Below are 18,533 nucleotides of genomic sequence, written 5' to 3' on the forward strand. Positions count from 1 at the left end.
TTCTAACTAGGTTTGGTGAAAATCTTTTAAGCTGGTCATGATTTTTTTATTATCATTTTGCTGTCACACACCAAAACACATAACCATAGGAAGAAATCATTTAAAGTTATTTCTTTTTCAACTCTAGTGGCCCCTTTCTGGAGTTAGAGAGGCATTTAGTAAAAGATATCTCTATTTTCAACTCTAGCAGCCATAAAAGAGGCCACACTATTTGAATACATTTATTAAAAGACCAAATAAAAGTTTGATGAAGATCCATAAAGCGGTTGAGAAGTAGTCATTTAAAGGCATTTGTAGATTTAGGTCTAGTGGCCCCTTAGAGGACCAAACGCCTCCCCCCACGCGTCCCAACCTACAATTTAAAAAAGTGGAGGGTCCTTATAATGATGCTACGGACCGAGAATGATGACAATCCATTGACTGGTTTATTAGAAGTAGTCATTGAAGGTAGTTTTAATTTTAGCCCTAGAATGAGCAAACAACCTCCGTTTGAATGAAATTGGAAGACAGCCCTCTAATGATGCCACTGGCCATCTCTGATGAAGATCCGTCAGCGGTTCATGGCAGGAAAGTACTCCTATTTGAAGCTCTAGTTGCCCCTAAGATGGGCAAAGTGCCCTTAATCAAACAAATTGAGAAAGGACCTTATACTGATCTCTAGACCAAGTTTGATGAATATCCATTAAGTGGTTCATGAGAAGTCGTTTAAAGGTATTTCTATTTTGAACTCTAACAGACCCTGAAAGGGACCAAGTGCCCCCCAACAGAAAAATTTTGGTGAAGATTCTTATAATGATGCTTCAAATCAAGTTTGAAGAAGATTCATCGAGTGGCTCATGAGAATAAATCATTTAAAGGCATTTCTAATTTTAGCTCTGGTAACCCTTCAAAGGGGCCAATCGTCCCCATTTTGAACAAATTTTGGAGAAGATGTTATAATGATGCTACAGATTATATTTGATGAATATCCATCAAGCGGTTCATGAGAAGTTCTTTAAATATTTTTCCTATTTTCTTTCTGCTCTGGCAGCCCTTAAAGGGGCAAAGATTAACCATTTGATCAAACTTGATAGAGATCTATCCCAAAATTCTACTGACCAAGTTTTGATATAAATGTAACTAATAGTTTCAGAGGAGAATAATTTTAAGTAAAATGTTGACGTAGGAAGCTGGACGATGGACGCTGTACAATCCACCTATAGCTAAAAAGTAAGGAATTCTTTTGGGGCTATTTATAATATCGGCGTCGCGTTTGTTGAGTCGACACACGACTACGCGAGGTGACATAGCGACATTACGAAGTGACACCCGACAATCGCAAACGACGGCGACAGTCCCAAACGACAATGTCGCATATCCACTTTGAAATGTCGCCTTTCAAAAGCACGATATATCGCGATGTCACTTTGCGTTGTCGAGCGTCATATCGCATTGTCGCTATGTTACTTCGTAATGTCGCGATGTCACTTCGCGTTGTCGTGTGTCGACCCTGCAAACGCGACGGCGACATTATCAAACGACATGCGATAATCTCAAACGACGCTCGACAACACGAAGCAACATTTTCCTAATGTCATATCGTATGTCGCGTGTCGCGGGTTTGGTTGAGGGCCGACGCGCGACAATTCCAAACGATACACGACACGCGAAATGACACTCGACAATACGAAGCGACATTTTCATAATGTCGTATCGCATGTCGCCCGTCTACCGGTGAACAGGTATAATATTTCCGTACTTTTCCTTACGGAAAATGTCCGTGTTTTTTATTAAATTGAAATAATTGTAGAAAGTTCCAAACTCAAGATATTTTAATGTAATAACTTTTATATATTAAATTCAAACACTGTCTAAATGGATATGTAATTTGTGTAATTTTACGGCCGACGGATTCGTCGGAGGACCGTCTCAAAATGTATCAGTTTCCGTGAAAATATGCATACTATGTACATATATTAAATAGAGGGGTAGTCCTTTTCTGAGAAGTCACATCTTCATAACCTGATGTCCGATTTTAATAAATGATACCTTGTTGCAAAGGACAAGTCAGTACCTAGAGAAAAGAGATGTCGCTTTGTGTTGTCGAGTGTCGCTTCGCGTGTCGTGTATCGTTTGGAATTGTCGCGCGTCGACCCTCACCCAAACCCGCGACACGCGACATACAATACGACATTAGGAAAATGTCGCTTCGTGTTGTCTAGCGTCGTTTGAGATTATCGCATGTCTTTTGATAATGTCGCCTTCGCGTTTGTAGGGTCGACATTCGACAACGCGAAATGACATCGCGATATTACGAAGTGACATGACGACAATGCGATATGACGCTCGACAACGCGAAGTGACATCGCGATATATCGTGCTTTTGAAAGGCGACATTTTAAAGTGGATATCGCGACATTGTCGTTTGGGATTGTCGCCGTCGTTTGCGATTGTCGGGTGTCACTTCGTAATGTCGCTATGTCACTTCGCGTTGTCGTGTGTCGACCCCACAATCGCGACGGCGACATTATAAATGGCCCCCACAGGATTCCGTAAAAGAGATACATGAATATAACATTGGTTGTTTTTTGTAAAAGAGAACTGGTATGACTGAGAAATACACTAACATGCAGAAATTGAACATAATATAAAAAATGTTGTTTTGTGACAGAATACAGTTATGACTGAGAATATTTAGTTGCAAAGAAAATGCTATTAGGTATGCGTGCTGGGGGTTTCGTTTTGAGGAGGCTGCGTTTTTAGTGCGTGGCATTCCCTGTTTGATATTTGTCTTTGTTTTTTTTGTTATAATGCGTAGTATATGAAAAATTTAATGCCATCTGCAAATAAGTAGGTTGGTTGGGTTTAACGTCGCACCGACACATTTTAGGTCAATTGTCAATTTTCCAGCTTTGAAAATCTCAGGTGCCCCTCCGTACATTATTTCACCACGATCGGGCACCTGGGTAGAACCACCGACCATCCGAGAGCCAGCTGGACGGCTTCCTCTCATGACGAATTCAACGCCCCGAGTGAGGCTCGAAGCCACATCGATGAGGGGCAAGTAATTTGAAGTCAGCGACCTTAACCACTCGGCCACGGAGGCCCCTTGCAAATAAGTAGGGTCAATATGCCTAGTTCAATAGCCAGTTATGTCTGTAGCGTAGTAGTTCAGTTAACCCTGATCAATTTGGACAGCGTGGTAAAACAATCGGCAAATCAGTCCTAATCTTATGACTTTTGAACACTGCGTTTCACCACTGTTAGAAACGGTGCTTTTTCATGTGAGGAAGCCATCCAGTTGACACAAAGGTAGTCATATACCCAGGTATCCGCCCGTGCCAAAAGAAAATGCACCATGAGTCCTCCTCAACAACGGAAATCTTGAGAGTTGCAATATGACCTGTAATATTGTGTCAGATTGACGATACAAAAACCGAAGCCAGTCCTCATTTAAAAACAAAAATAACTGAGTACAGTGACTGTCATTTCTGTTTAAGAGCTCTTGCCCTATTTTTAATATACAATTTTAATAAATATTACCCTGCTCTATAAAATTTTTTGTCAAATTTGCTCTCCAAAGTGAAAAATGTATAATTGCAGAAAAGTAAAAACGAAATGCATTTAAAAGCATTTACAGTCTGAAAGAAAAATCCAAGGAATAAGCAGATATATTTATTTATTATTTACCGTTTTCGCCCAGATATATAGAAACTAGACAATAATTAATCTTTGGAAGTGAATTTAGCCACAGTTAAAAAATGGTAGATAGAGCATCGTTTCTCCCAGGCGACGATATTTTGAATGGAATTTCAAGAAAACATACAATAATATCCATCTTTGCATTCATAATATTTTGATCATACAGCTGATATATGCAGTCTGCCTGTGAGTATTATTTTATAAATATCATGTTTGAATTATAGTAGCATTATAGGAACATATACAACACTTGCTCGATAGGACAAATCATAGCGTTTTGAGTCAGATATCTGGATGAGGCATTTGCTCTCCATGACGATTCAATAATGACAGCGTGTCTGAAAACAATAGACTTATAATACAGAGTACTAAACACTTGCCTGTAGAGAACGGAGTAGTTCCGGTACAGAATCCAGGGACACTTGCTAGGTTCTGCTCAATATAACATGACTGCATTTCTGTTGCAAAGCGGTGCTAAACAAAAATAACAAACGTATGCAGGTATTTAATATAAGAAGTTTAGATTTAAAATTTTAACCAGGTTGCAAAACTTTTATCTTTTAGTGATACCGAATCAATATTTAAGACATATAAAACTTGATAGGTAAGACATAATGAAGACTATTGTAATCATTTTGAAACATATACAATAATGACAGTATGTAAAAGTTTTTCTTTTTTTTTGGTGTTTTTTTTTTTTTTTTTGATATTTGATACAAAATGCTTCAGGAAAAATTGTAATCAAATGTCATTCATAATACTAAAGTGACTTTTTAATCTTATAATCTTCTTTTGCCAGTTGCTTTCCATTTTATACATAATATGTTATAAAGCAACACATTATTCATAATAACTAACCAACAAGAGAGCAAATATGCTACATTAAAGTGAAAATATCGTAAATCACATCCTAATCAATACATGCAGAATGTGATTTTCGTAGCACTGCTGCTTTAAGTTGTGTGCAGCTCATAATTTTCAGACATTTCATCTGATTTTAGATTCAGAATTTAACTAATGCATTAAATTTACTATAACAGAACACTGTTTAAGCTAGTGGTAGGGGCGTCAGGGCAGTTTCACAGCAGACACAACCAGATCAATGCTTGGTTGTATTGTTATGCCTCCAAAGGATCATCATTTATAACAAAAAGTACCATGTAATTGTTGTAAAATGTCTCCTCGTACTCGGTTTCAGTGTTGGTTATATTTTCTCGACCTTTTGAGTTATGTTTACTATAACCGAATTCCTCTTAAGCCGTGCTAGGGGATGTAAGGTATGTTTCACATTTCATTACCTTTCAGAAACAGACTTGACCCACCTGAGTTTGCTATTTACTAACAATCTTTGCGGCTTCTAAACATTCTTCATAATGTCTATTGCAAAACGTGAAGCGTCGTTCAGAAGGCACTCGGTATCTTCCTAGAAATTTTAAATAGCATTAAGTATTTGTTTTTCTTAACAGTTTTGATTTTCAAACACTTAAAATTGTTCACATTCTTGATAGTTTTTTTTGCATAAATCAAAAGATTACTTAAATCACCTGAATATTTCTTTCCTTTTTTTTAGTTTTTGTTCTGTGCTGCATTTAAACAGTGGACATTTTATTAATAAACCCATAAATATCTCAATAAAATGCACGTGTTTCTGAAACTCTGAAACAAAATGCTTTATTTAACACAAAACAAATATAAATATTCTATTAAAAACACATTTTAACAAAAGGCAGACCCAAACTGTAACCCTATTTTCAGTGTCTGGATGTAAGCAGGGATGTACACATAATTAATATATACATACTATATACATGAAAATACATAATGTAAAAATGTAATTATTGACAGCAATATTGAAAACATCAAATGAAGGAACAACATCATGAAGAAACTGATACTAGTATAATTAAACTGATATATGCATGAAAGGAATATTGAATGTGTAATGATTTTTTTTTTTCAGATGATTTCTTTATTGATTAAAGTAAAGAACGGATGTTAGAATTAATATTTTAGAGGATATTTCTGATTACGGCAACATTCAGTAGTAACGAATTTTAAAGCCCCCTTACAGAAAAAATCTAATTGCAGAAGATATATGGAACTATACCACTTTATAAGAGTATAAGATAAATTGATAACGTAATATTTCTGTACTATTATAATAGAGATACAATAATACAAGATTACTTGAATCGTAACGTAGCATGTGGAAAGTATGTTACAAACAGATTATTCCTTCAAATAAGTATTTACACTATATTCTTTATGATATATATATCACAGTTTATTTCACCATGTTGTAAAGACCTTTGTTATATTTTGTTTCCAGAGTCTGTTTTAACATAGATTCATTTTATGCAAATTAGCTAAAATACTTTATCTAGTAAAATTATTTACTTCCCGCTTAACAAAATACTATTCTAGAAAAAACACTGAGAGTCATCAAGATCAGATCAAAACAGTCTGATCTATATTTTCTAAATAATGTATGTAATAAAACAAGGTAATTGAAATGATAACGTAACACGTGTACAGAATGTTACATACTGTTTCATCCTTCAAATAGGTGTTTAGACTATATTTCCAAACAATATAGCTCACACAATTGTTATTTTATTGATAACAAGTAGTTATATCATTTTATTAAATTTTAGTGGTATCTTCTTTCTTAAAACGTTGGTTGTGTTAGTGCTTAATTTTATGCAAATTAGCTAAACATACCTATTTTTGAGTAAACAAAATACCATCAGTGTTACAAAATACTATTTAAGAAAACACAATTATACTTTCACAACAGATCAAAACTATTTGGTACATTTGAATATATATTTAAAACTTAGAACATATTATATTCTAATATAATTGTGTCATTCCGTAATATTCTCACTAATGTTCATGAACATGCAAATTAGCTAACTAACATAAACGTGCTGTTATTCTAAGGAAATGTCTTAGCTCAATTTTGTATACAATGTCTACTGTTTTATCACCAAAACTGACCAAGATATGACTGATTATCATTTATATGTTTTCCCTTTCCAAACCTGACATGGAGACAGTGAAATCATATATAGTTCAAAAGAGTTATTTCATGGGAACGTTTTTATTTTGAAAGGATTGGTCCTGCCGAACAATTAGTACTTTGAAAAAAGTCTAGTGGCGCGGGTGCATGGTAGACTGACCTTACTACCACCACCCATTAAATTCTATCTCGATCTGCCGTATTGAAACTTCTGCGAGAAGGTATATCAAAACCCGCTTTTTATAAGGATGTGGTTTACAAGCTTCGTAAGATTTTAGGTCATGGCAATTTTCTAGTTTTATTGTGTAAAGTCATTAAAAGTTTTATGACAAGGTCATGGCCAAACTGTTTTGAGACACACCGCATGTCTGGTGTTCAAGACTTTTACAGTTGGACGCTACGCTTTCCTCCTTGATTGTGTATGACGGAACAGGTGAATGACCCTATGATTAGTAGTTCTTATATCACACTAGGACTGAGCTATTGATATTTCCGTCGTCTGGCCTGTTTCGTCAGGCCCTTAAAGATGTACGAGCGTATATTTCAGGATATCCGCCATTTTGAAAAATGTTTCTTCAAACATTGGTTTCTAACAAAAGTTTTGCCAAACAAAATAATACTAAATGATTGAAGTATGACTTATAATGTACCATTCATCCAAATATATTCTGCATTTTGCAAAAAAAAAAAATCACCCTTATTTTTGGCTGGCATTTGTCTAAAGTTGACGTAAGATTTACAATGGGGTAGGGGTAGGTAATTTCCAATATCTTTTAAAGTAGATCAGGTTTGGCTTTGATATTTTCCTGACTTATACATATAATGTTAAGGTATAAGTAAAATAAAAGTTTTTTAAGAAAGCACTATATTATATCTAGAAAATACAAATCAAAACAAAAAGAACAAAAAATATCAAAATTCCCTTGTTTTTAACCGTTTTTTCTTAATAAATCTCTTAGATGCACGGTGACCCCGATTTTTTCTTTCCATTTTGAAGCAACTTTGTGTGTCATCAAAGCTACAAAATATACTGAAAATTTTAAGGTCAGATTATTTTATAGATCTAAATACGTTTTTTCCATTGAAAATAATGTGGGTTGTGTAATAATGTCATCATGTTATTATAACGAAAGATAAATGTTATTGACATTTATGCTTATATTAGTCTGACATCACCGTATATTCATATTAACCTGTAACACTTGAAATCCCTATAAGGTTAACTGGGATATTATATGTTTTATAAAGTACCACCATTTTTTTTCAATTTTACAAATGTTCAGTGCGCGAACAGTGGGTGGAGAAAATGCCCTATTAAATTTAAACAAGTTCGGTAACCTATTTTTTTCTTCTCTTGTTTGTCTTGGAAACTAATGTTCTTCAAGCTTACAGAGTATGAAAAAAATCTTAAAGTTAGAAAAAAATCGATCCTACATCCTTCAGGGTGTTTTTCTTCATGCTCTGTCTTCTGCAAAGGCATTGAGTACATGCTGTTTTAGCTTCTTAAGGATTGCATATATATATATATATATATATATATATATATATATATATATATATATAAAACTTTATGTTTACACTGTCTTGTGACTTTGGAACATGGTGGGGCTAAGAGTGAGGTTAGGTGCACCATAAACCGGTTTAAGCTCCCCAGTGGTGGTTTTGCCACTGACGGTTCCAAGGCTGTGCCCCACTGTATTACTTTATCTGTTTGTTTAGTCCTTGTGTGCTTCCTTTGCTTTATATTATGTGTGTGTTTCATACGGCCTGAGAGTTCTGATCTAGAACAATGATGAATATTTTCTCAAGCTTTAGAATTGGCGTTCGATTTAGGGCCTCTGATTATGCAATTAAAAGATAAATTTATCCTTTATCTGTCGAATTGGGTTTCGACTTGCTGGTTATGTAGTGTCATGTTAAATTTCCTCGATCCGTAAGTTAGGCACCCGGCTTCCAGCAACTTTACCCTCTCTGCTCATGAAGTATAACATTACACTTATCTTTGGTATGTCGACATTGCACTGAGCTTGCAGCCTTAGTGTGTTCTACACCTCTAACTTATTCTAATATTCGTAATTGTTAAAATTACGGCTGTGGTTTTCTGAACCGCCTTCTGGTTTATAATGTTTCCCGTTAGATCTTTTCCAAAACTTGTTTGGTTGACACACTTCCCGTTATAAGTTTTTTTTTCTATTAGTGGTTGATACTTTATGAAATTAAATCAAATAAATTAATCAATAAGGTTTACTAATAGAATATTAATTGTGAAATATGTAACGTGTTAAGTAAAATTTTATAATCCATATAAACCAGCTACAATGTGGCGGCCGGTGGTCATTTGCATTTATCTTTAAATTCTTAAAGGACTGTTAAAGCACTGCCGTTTGCAACAATAATCTAAATGTATTAATTTCACCAATAAAATCACATGTTCTCAGAAAAATACAGCCTCAATACATCTGCATTCAGTGTCAAATTGTCATTTTGATTGGTGCATGTGTTGCCCTCATTTTAACTGTAACTCGACAATACGCTTTTCTATAAAACAAATTTCAATAAAAGTATTCATACAGACGTTTCTTGAAATTCCTCTGATGTTATCAATGTACATACACCGAAATGCACATAGACAGTATGTTGGGCAGACGAAATGACGTCCTTAAACCAGATTTCCTGAATACTATTAAAACTGCGTATAAACAATACATTTCGAAATTTCATATACATTTGTATCATTATTTTCGTGGAACCGGACATTCTGTGAAAGATTTTGCTATTCAACATGTTTGCTAGCACTTTGCTAGCGTCTTCAAATAATAGTAGTATAACATTTAGTATTTTCTATATTTGTCATATTTCCACCAGCCTTGAAACCTCTTATCGTGTATGTAAATGCAATATATTTTAGAGATCTTGCGAATCGGTACTCGCCTTGGAGTATCTGGTCATGTTCTATAATGTAAAGACAATGTATAAAAAGATCCTTTGAAAGCAAAGAATGCAACCAAGAAGACTAATAGCATACTCGATTTGATTGAGTTTGTTCATGAGAGGTAATAACATGATTTAACTAAAACTTCCGATTCATTCATGGTTGAAATAAATTGACACAAGAAACTACGTCTTTTAACACTTGCATTCATATAAAACGTTTGGAAGGGAATGACATGAACAGTCAACGACGCTGTATAATAAACTATTTAAAGCAGGTCTTCACTTTAACATAACAGTAGAACATATATAATAAAATGTTATAAAACAGGCGTGTGTGCTTAAAGACGATACTGGCATACTAGACCGTATTTAACACTTCTTACAGAATGCCAATATCGCCATTAGGGCACATCAGCTTTGTATAACACCCTCTATACAAATCATCGAACTGATTAATTTGCGTTCGACTTACGACTTAGTTTAGTGTAAGACATTTCATCGACTTGTCGAAAGTGGACCCTATGTTAGTGAAGTAAAATGTTAATTATGGTTGTTATCAATTGCCTCGGCACTCGGCCTGCAGCCCTTGGCCCTGTAGCTTTATGTTTGATAGTCACAGCTTTGGTCTCGAGAAGTTTCACGTTTAATATATCTTTGAATGTGGTATAAGCGCTCGGCTATTGCCTTCTTGTCATGTTGTATGATGCCAAATGTATACTCGATCTGTAGAAATGGAACTCGGCCTGCGAACTCTCGTAATTGAGAAAAATGTTCAAATCCTCCTTGATCTGTCTTATTAGAGTTCGGCTTACGGCCTCTGATTATATATTGTATTGTTCAATATAGCTTCTTATTGTCAAATAATCACTGTTAAAATATTCCTCGATCGGTCTTACTAGCATTTGGCTTACGGCCTTTGGCCATGCAGTACAATATTCGATATATATCTTTCGTCTATTTTATTCCGATTATCTTGCAGTCTCTAATTATGCACTTCTGACTTAAATATACCCGCGATATAATTTACCATAAAGTAACTAGTTTTAGGCCTCTTGTGGTATTGTCATTCAGCTTATTAGTACTGGTCATACAGTGAAATGTTAAAAACATCCTCGATATAGCTAGCTGCCTCTGATCATAAAGCAAAATATTAAATATGCCATCTATTTTGCCGTACTGACACTCGATTTGCCTGCTTTTATTTATGTTACGCGTCAATATTGTTAATATATTAACCAGTAAACAAAATGTGAGCCATTATTTACATGTTTACATTATTTCATGTTAAGACAAAGAAAATACGCACATAAACAGATATGTAGTGACATATTTCATATGGATATATAATTTCGTTCATTTAATAAATAACAAGAATGAACTGACATTGTTCATGTTTATATATCAAACGGACATCGGATCTTTGTCTGATCTATATGCATTATATGAAAATTTATTTATCCGACGATTAATTTATGGCGGTATCGGTATGCTCTTTTTTATATATTTCAGTAAAAAAGTACGACGTTCTGCTCAGCAGCTACATGAGAAGCGGTAGTACATTAATGGGTATTATTCTAGGCTGGAGAAAAGATGCGTTCTATCTATATGAACCTCTCTGGAAGATATCAATGTGGTCTTACTGGCATGGAAACGAGACAGTGTGTCGGTCTAATCGTTTTGACTGCAGGTAATGTAGAACGCATGTGTATCACATTTTATTTAAAATCAGTATGTGCATAATGTATATTACACTACGGGCTTTAACATACTTTTCATTTGGAATAAAAATGTTCTTAACAAAAGCTATTTATATCAAGCATGCAACATTTAGTATGTGGAAACATAACATGTTTAATGCTTCCGAGAAGACCTTTTAAAACCTTTATAAACGGCGTACTAAAAGTTACGGGACCAAACATTTCATAGCTATCAAGCCCTACGAAGAAATCTATCTGGCAGTGGTATTAAAATACCCTCATGGCAAAGTTCTATGAACTATTCGTTGATTTTTTATAATTCAAATTATATGTTCAAATTACTTTGAAGTCGCTATTTGTCATAAAAGTGCCGAAATATATATAGGACGTATAGTTATTTCTTCGTTTTTCCATTACGTCAAAAAGAATTACCGGATGTAAAGTCTCAGTCACACTACACCGTAAAGCGTTAACGGACGTCCAACGTAATGCGAAATTTTCAATCCGTTTGTGTCCGTTCGCATGCGTTTCTTTTCCGTTTCTCATGCGGCGCCTGTGCTCCTTGTCCGGCGACATTCGTTCCATCCAGTGGAAGGTTTTGAGTATGTTCAAAATTTAGAACGTACGCCACCGGACAAAATTGTCCGTTAGTTGTACGGTAGCAATGCGCTGATATGCGTTTTGTTCGTTACTCGTGCGTTCCATATGCGTTTTGTTCATTACTCGTGGGTTTTCTATTCTGTACTTGTCCGGTTCGCATCCGTTCTTGTCCGGTGGACCTGATTCACGGCCGGACTACTGCCGGACTTGCAACGGATGTAACGTATGTTCAACCGACGATAACTGACAAGAATGTTTTGTCAGTTTCTCATGCGTTTCGCTTACGTTTTACGCATTACAAGTCCGTTACTAGTACGGTCATATCCGTTAATTGAATGGTATTCGTCCTGTATATGTACGTTAATTTTACGGTCATTGTGCGTTTTATGCGCCCCATACACTGATAGCGAAAGCACCGAGTAGCAGCGGGGGATGACTTTCGTCACCGGATAACTATCTGTCGCATTTTTTCTATACGTTTGGTGTCCGTTATCGCTATATGGTGTAGTGTGACTGACACATAAGCAGTCAACAAAAGAGACTGCAGTAGTTTTGACATCTCCGTGAGATTATTTGATTATTTGACTATATTTCAGTTTATGAAGTGTTAATTACTATACAGCACAATGAAATTATTTGTGCCCAAGGGCCCTAAGACACAGTTTACATCTTGAAGAAGATACCTTTGAATGCGCTTAGGCTAACTGTTTTTTTTTTTATTATGCTTATTGGCATAGACGAAAGTAAGTTGTTTCGTAGTAGTTCCCTTCGACATTTTTGAAAGCACGCCGGAACTTCTTAATGTTAACAAATGGAACATGTTTTTATGAAAAGCAGCTATAAAATCTGTAAAACCTTATAAACATGTTAGTGTAACATTCAGCAAGGATAGGTCATTGCATGAACGTATCACTATTATTATCTGCTTCGAAAGACTTATGATCCATGAAAAAAGTAAAGCCAAGCGACCTTTGATCAAATATACATATCCTCCTTTTGAAACGTGACAATACACAGCTTCTAGATATAATGGGTTTAAGAAGGTCGGTAATAATGCAAAATTATAAGAATTTATCGGATGGGTATCTTCTGCGGAAAGAATAGAAATCCAAATGTAATTTTAGCATGGAAAGAGAAACATCATAAATTGCCATTATACGTATGTAAGTTGTTACAGGCTTAAAATACTTCAGCCCTGACAGGGAATCGAACCCGGGACCTCTCACACCCAAGGTGGACACTCTACCAAATCGCAATAAAAACTAGGAAGGTAGTATAAGTGCACCATGATACACTACCCTATTACATACACTCACTCCATTTGAGAATTCGTCCTCGAATTCCAGGAGTTTGAACCTCTGTGGGACGTTCCATGGTGTCAACTGATATCTACTCGTGAGTTATTTACGTTGAATAAGTAAGTGAATATTGACTTTGTGAAAGAGCAACTTTAGGGAAACATTTTTTACGGAAAGCTAGTCTTCACAAACCTTGGTATCTTGCATTTAGATAGATGCTTGACAATTCAACAAAGAGAGCTTCAAAGAAATAAAGATAGTAAGGTCAATAGAACCAAATATGATTATCATAGGACAAAACCAGTCAGTAGATACAAATTGTTATGCAGATAAAGAGTTGGAATTCCATGACACTTGTGCAATACTACAAGAAACAGAGGACACTTCATTACCGAACTTCCTTGACATAACACCGTCCGTCATACACATTTCATACAAGAAAAACAATGAAGTCTTGGTCAACATCTCTAATGTTACAACAAATTCTATAACAGTATCACCAAAAGCTATCCTTTGTGAAATTCAACCTGTGACTATTAATGACTCAGTCTTTCAAAAATTAGCAAATAAGCAAGATTTAAAGATATTTGAAGATATTCATGTCAATTCCGAATTAAGTGAAGATCAACATATCAAGTTACGGGAACTTCTAAAGAAATATATGGATATTTTTTTTCTAAAAGTGACACAGACATCTGCTACTGTGACTTAATAAAACATCGCATTGATTTAGTCGATGAAGTCCCATTTAAACAAAGACAACAACGTATCTGTCCTGAAATAATAGACGAAATACATGCACAGTTAGAACAGCTGTTAGCCAGTGGTGTTATTTCCAAATCAAAGTTTCCCTGGGCATCGAATATAGTGCTAGTACGTAAGAAAAATGGAAAACTCAGAATAGATCATCGCATGATCAAAAAAGGATGGTTCGCGGTGCTTACGCTTTGCCACGCATAGAAAAAGTGTTTGATTGCCTTGGTTCTTCAAAATTATTTAGTGTTACTGACATGAAATGTGGGTGATATCAAGTTCCAATTGAGGAAAGACATAAAGTGCGCACTGCTTTCACCGTTGGACCTCTTGGGCTATATCATTTCAACAAGATGCTTTTTGGACTTAGTAACTCGCCTGACGCATACCAGAGACTCATGGAAGAGTGTTTATGCGACTATAAGATGAAAGTTTGCGTCATATACCTTGATGACTTATTAATATTCTCCGACAGTTTTGAGCAACACATAGAAAGACTCGATTTTGTTCTCACTCGGCTACAATGCAATTTGAAACCATCTGCCAACAAATGTTATTTTCTTGAAAAAACGTGCTAAACTTCTATGTCACATTGTGACTGAATTTAGTGTGGAAACAGATCCTGAAAAGATTAAGAAAGTAAGGAATAAAAGAAAAAAAATGAAACAACCTATTGTTCTTTTATTTTGCAAGTTGAGAAGTAACTATAGCAATTTAAACTCTGACTTATATAATAATTACCGTATTCTAAATCTTGCATGAGACTGTTCTTCTTTGACAGATAACGCCGAACATTATCTATTTTGTTGTCAAAAAATAACCCTTAGTGGGAAATACGTTTTATAAGACTCAATCCTTTCAGCGCAAAATGTTATCTTTCCGTATAACTATTCTGAACAACACATGGAATGGACACTCATTTTGAAGGATTATAAGGGAACGAACTTAAATGTTTTTGATACCTTTTTTGTCAGTGGAACCTGTCTTATCCGAACATGCTCTGACCAGAAAAATGTTCGGATTAGAGCGGTGTTCGGATTAAAAAGGTTTCTATTTTAGAGCAAAAATTATGCTGTTTGTTACACTTGATGTGTTTACTCATCTATTTGTGAACAGACTGATAAGACATAATTAAACTATAAGCAACATTTAAATTGGTTTAGTGAAATGCCAGTTTTCATGTTAGATTTAACATCCCTACATCACTTTTAAGCATCCTACATTCCCAGAATGTAGCTAAAAGGAGAATATTTTTCTTGTCTGACTATTGTAATGATCCGATTTAGTATTACTTTCAGTAAATCAATTTCCTGTTTTAAATGAACAAATTGGCAAAAATATGTGAGGAAGGTACAGGACAAACAAATTAACATGGATATATTACAATCTCAGTACTTATTGCACATAAATGTATTCATAAAAAATTTTGTTCAAACAATTAAACTTCTTGTACATGTAACTTTCGAACCTATTCTAATTGCATGCATCTACAAACTAAAAATCTGACATGACATGTGATTACCAGTGTTGACGGCCTATTGTTTATAAAGAGTAATAGTTAAAATTGTAAACGGTTTCAAGAATGTAAAAAAGAGAGCAAGATTTACATCAGAAACAATGACTAAGGTTCGGATTAGAAAGGTATAGTTTAATGTAATTAGATAATACAAATCCCAAAATTTGTTCGGTTTTCGGAGTAGAGAGGTTTCGGATCACAAGGGTATTTTTATAATAAAGAATGAATTAGAAAAATCGGGACCAAATAATTCATTCAGTTTAGAGAGGTTTTTATTATTTTTGTGATATTAACTATTCATATATTGAAATAGACAAATAAAAGCATCTATTTCTTAAGGAGTAGGGTTTAACCGTTTTGTTTAGTTGCAATTGTGTGTTTATGTTTGATCACGGTGTGTATGTGTAAACAGTGCATAAATATATGCAAGGACATATGATTAAAATTGAATAAAGTCTCTATAAAATGTAATTTATATGTTCTTTTTGCATTTGCATATAAACATGTTAAACTTTAGAAAGATTATTTATTTTTCTTATATACAGAAAGGTAGCATCTTGGGAGGCAGTTCAGGACAAAGACAGGTAATATCTTACATCTTTATTTTATCAAAACCACAAACATGTATTAAAATGTTTCAGTTCATTTAAAAAAAGAGAGATGACAATGTTCTGGTTCTATTATCTGTGTTTTTAAGCTATTTGTTTTAAATTTTCAAATCTTAAATATAAACATGAAATACGAGAAACATATTTTCTGAAATAATCAGCATATGTTCTTTAATCCATGCGTAACAAAGAGAATAGTTCCTATCCGACATCTTTACAAATAAATCAAGCATTTGTTCTCTTCCACTCGTTTTCTTCACACAGGATACAAAATTTTACTGACTGAAACCTTTATATGCAGTCTTATAGCATGACCACTGCAACCCTTAAAGCCAGTACAGAGCATTTTTTTTTATATTTCAAATAACCCTTGTCACATTTCTTTTATTTTAAAACTTAAGGTAGATTATTAGTGATATAAATCTGTTGATTTTTATCAGACTTGGAAAAAAATCAAACACCTTAAAAAGCAATAAGTTACAGGTTTGTTTTTCTTTTAGTCCGGCCACTGGTTCGTTAGTTACTGCAATGAAGATACTAAAAGACATCTATGACTGTCAGTTTAACGACTTTGCAACGACAGTTTTTCATCAAAACGTAACTGCTATATATGGAGGTAAGGGTCAATGACATATTACTGTGTATGCAGAACATGAAGGTCACACTTTTAGGTTAGTTCTTCTTCCTCTGTTTGGTCCGCAATTCCATAAAGAATTTTTGATATATACTAGGCTAAAATATTATTTATAACTAGACAATATGTCACGCACAATAACCAAACCACTAGCTCAATGTTCAAGGTCATACTAGGATATCAAGGGTCAAGATTGATCTCTTCCTCTCAAGTCTGTAAAATATCGAAATGCATGTATACATGAATACGCTTATGAGCCTTTTTGACCCATTCCAATAAAAATGTTGGCTTTGTTTTATAAGATTTATTTACCTTCATTATGATGAGTTATATTTTCCCACTAAATTAAAATTTAAAATTTATGTGTGTGTTTGTGCGTGCGTGCATGCGTGCGTGTGTATGTGTGTGTGTGTGTGTGTGTGTGAACGCAGCCAACTGGGTAATTTCGTATGAATACACACCAACAAACCGGGGATACGCCACGAACCGGGGGATTCCCCAGTTCAATCTAACAATGCCACGTTAATCCTGACCTTGAAATTAGTCATCTCTCGAAATTTGAGCCTATTCTGAGCGATAGAAATTTATTCCCCGGTTTGCAGGTTCTAGTCATACACATATCTCACACACAATCAAAATTTTACCAGAGTGTGTATCCTTCGCAATTTTCTGCAGTTCCCCAGTCTACCTGTATACAACCCGTAGAACATACACAACAAGGTTTAACTGATTTAACACATGTTTTCTTCATTAAAGCTCATGGGTGAAATAATGATGTTGATAATTAATTAATTACCAATTATATATGTTTTCACCTTGACAACACGATATTATATATCTATGTTTCGAATATCTTGTCCGGCTTATCGTTTCACCATTTCGCTGTTATTGCCATGTTAATTAAATGTTTGAAAATAGAAATATTGAATTGAAGATATTAAAATATTCAGGAGCATCACTCAAAATATACAGTTTAATAATGATCTATCAAGATATATTCATTTTACAAACTTTCAACTTTAAGATATGCATTTCTTTTTCCGAAAATATCTGTCAGTATTAGATCTATAAAGAATTCACAACGGTTAATGCAGTATGTTAACAGATGACACCACAAAAGCTATATTTCAAAGCCTATTTTTGTTTAAAAGATCGTTTGAACCCGCTCAAAGAAAAGCAATATGAACGTTCAGAACAAATTTTGTTCGAATAAATATACTTTTCCCACTTCATTTGCATTTCGTTAACTCTTCTAAATTCTTGATATCATATATATCTTTATTTACATTTCGTAAATTCTTCTAAATTATTGATATCATTCATTTCTTCATTTTAAATTTACTTATGGTAATTCATTTGGTATACAAACGGCCTATTACCGGTAAACTGAAATTTACGACTTGCAACTTAGATCCTGCATGGATATTTATTTTCAATGAACTTGCTAAGTATTATTTATAGGATGCAGGTATGGGCACCCGAACAGTCACTGGTATTTCAGCGGGATTCACACGGCTCCTGTGCCCTGTTTTGGGATTATGTCCGATTTCATAATTAAGCCAATTCTTTTTAAATTCTTCAACATTTCAAACCTTCATCTATATGTAAAACAATTGCGTGGTATTTATCATATCAATAGCTATCGAATAAACTTAATTGTTTCCTGTACAAGTACAGCAAATAGAAAATAAACGTTTCACTACAAATTTTTTAGTGAAAAAAAAGGTTGTCGGCCAAAACATTTCTCTTTATTTGGTCATATAACACTACTAACTGAAAATACTTGTTCA

General features: G+C 34.4%; 1 protein-coding gene across 1 annotated transcript in view; it reads left to right on the plus strand.

Annotated features, from left to right (window-relative positions):
* The window catches only part of LOC123523228 (carbohydrate sulfotransferase 1-like), a 46,229-nt gene that overhangs the window by 16,972 nt on the left and 10,724 nt on the right, over positions 1-18,533 (plus strand). Inside the window, exons 4-6 of the mRNA XM_053535417.1 lie at positions 11,147-11,324; positions 16,047-16,085; positions 16,610-16,725. Coding sequence (XP_053391392.1) covers positions 11,147-11,324; positions 16,047-16,085; positions 16,610-16,725 — 333 coding nt within the window. The remainder of the gene's footprint in view (positions 1-11,146; positions 11,325-16,046; positions 16,086-16,609; positions 16,726-18,533) is intronic.

This window comes from Mercenaria mercenaria, unplaced genomic scaffold (genome assembly GCF_021730395.1).
Source record: "Mercenaria mercenaria strain notata unplaced genomic scaffold, MADL_Memer_1 contig_4789, whole genome shotgun sequence".
Taxonomy (NCBI): Eukaryota; Metazoa; Mollusca; class Bivalvia; order Venerida; family Veneridae; genus Mercenaria; species Mercenaria mercenaria.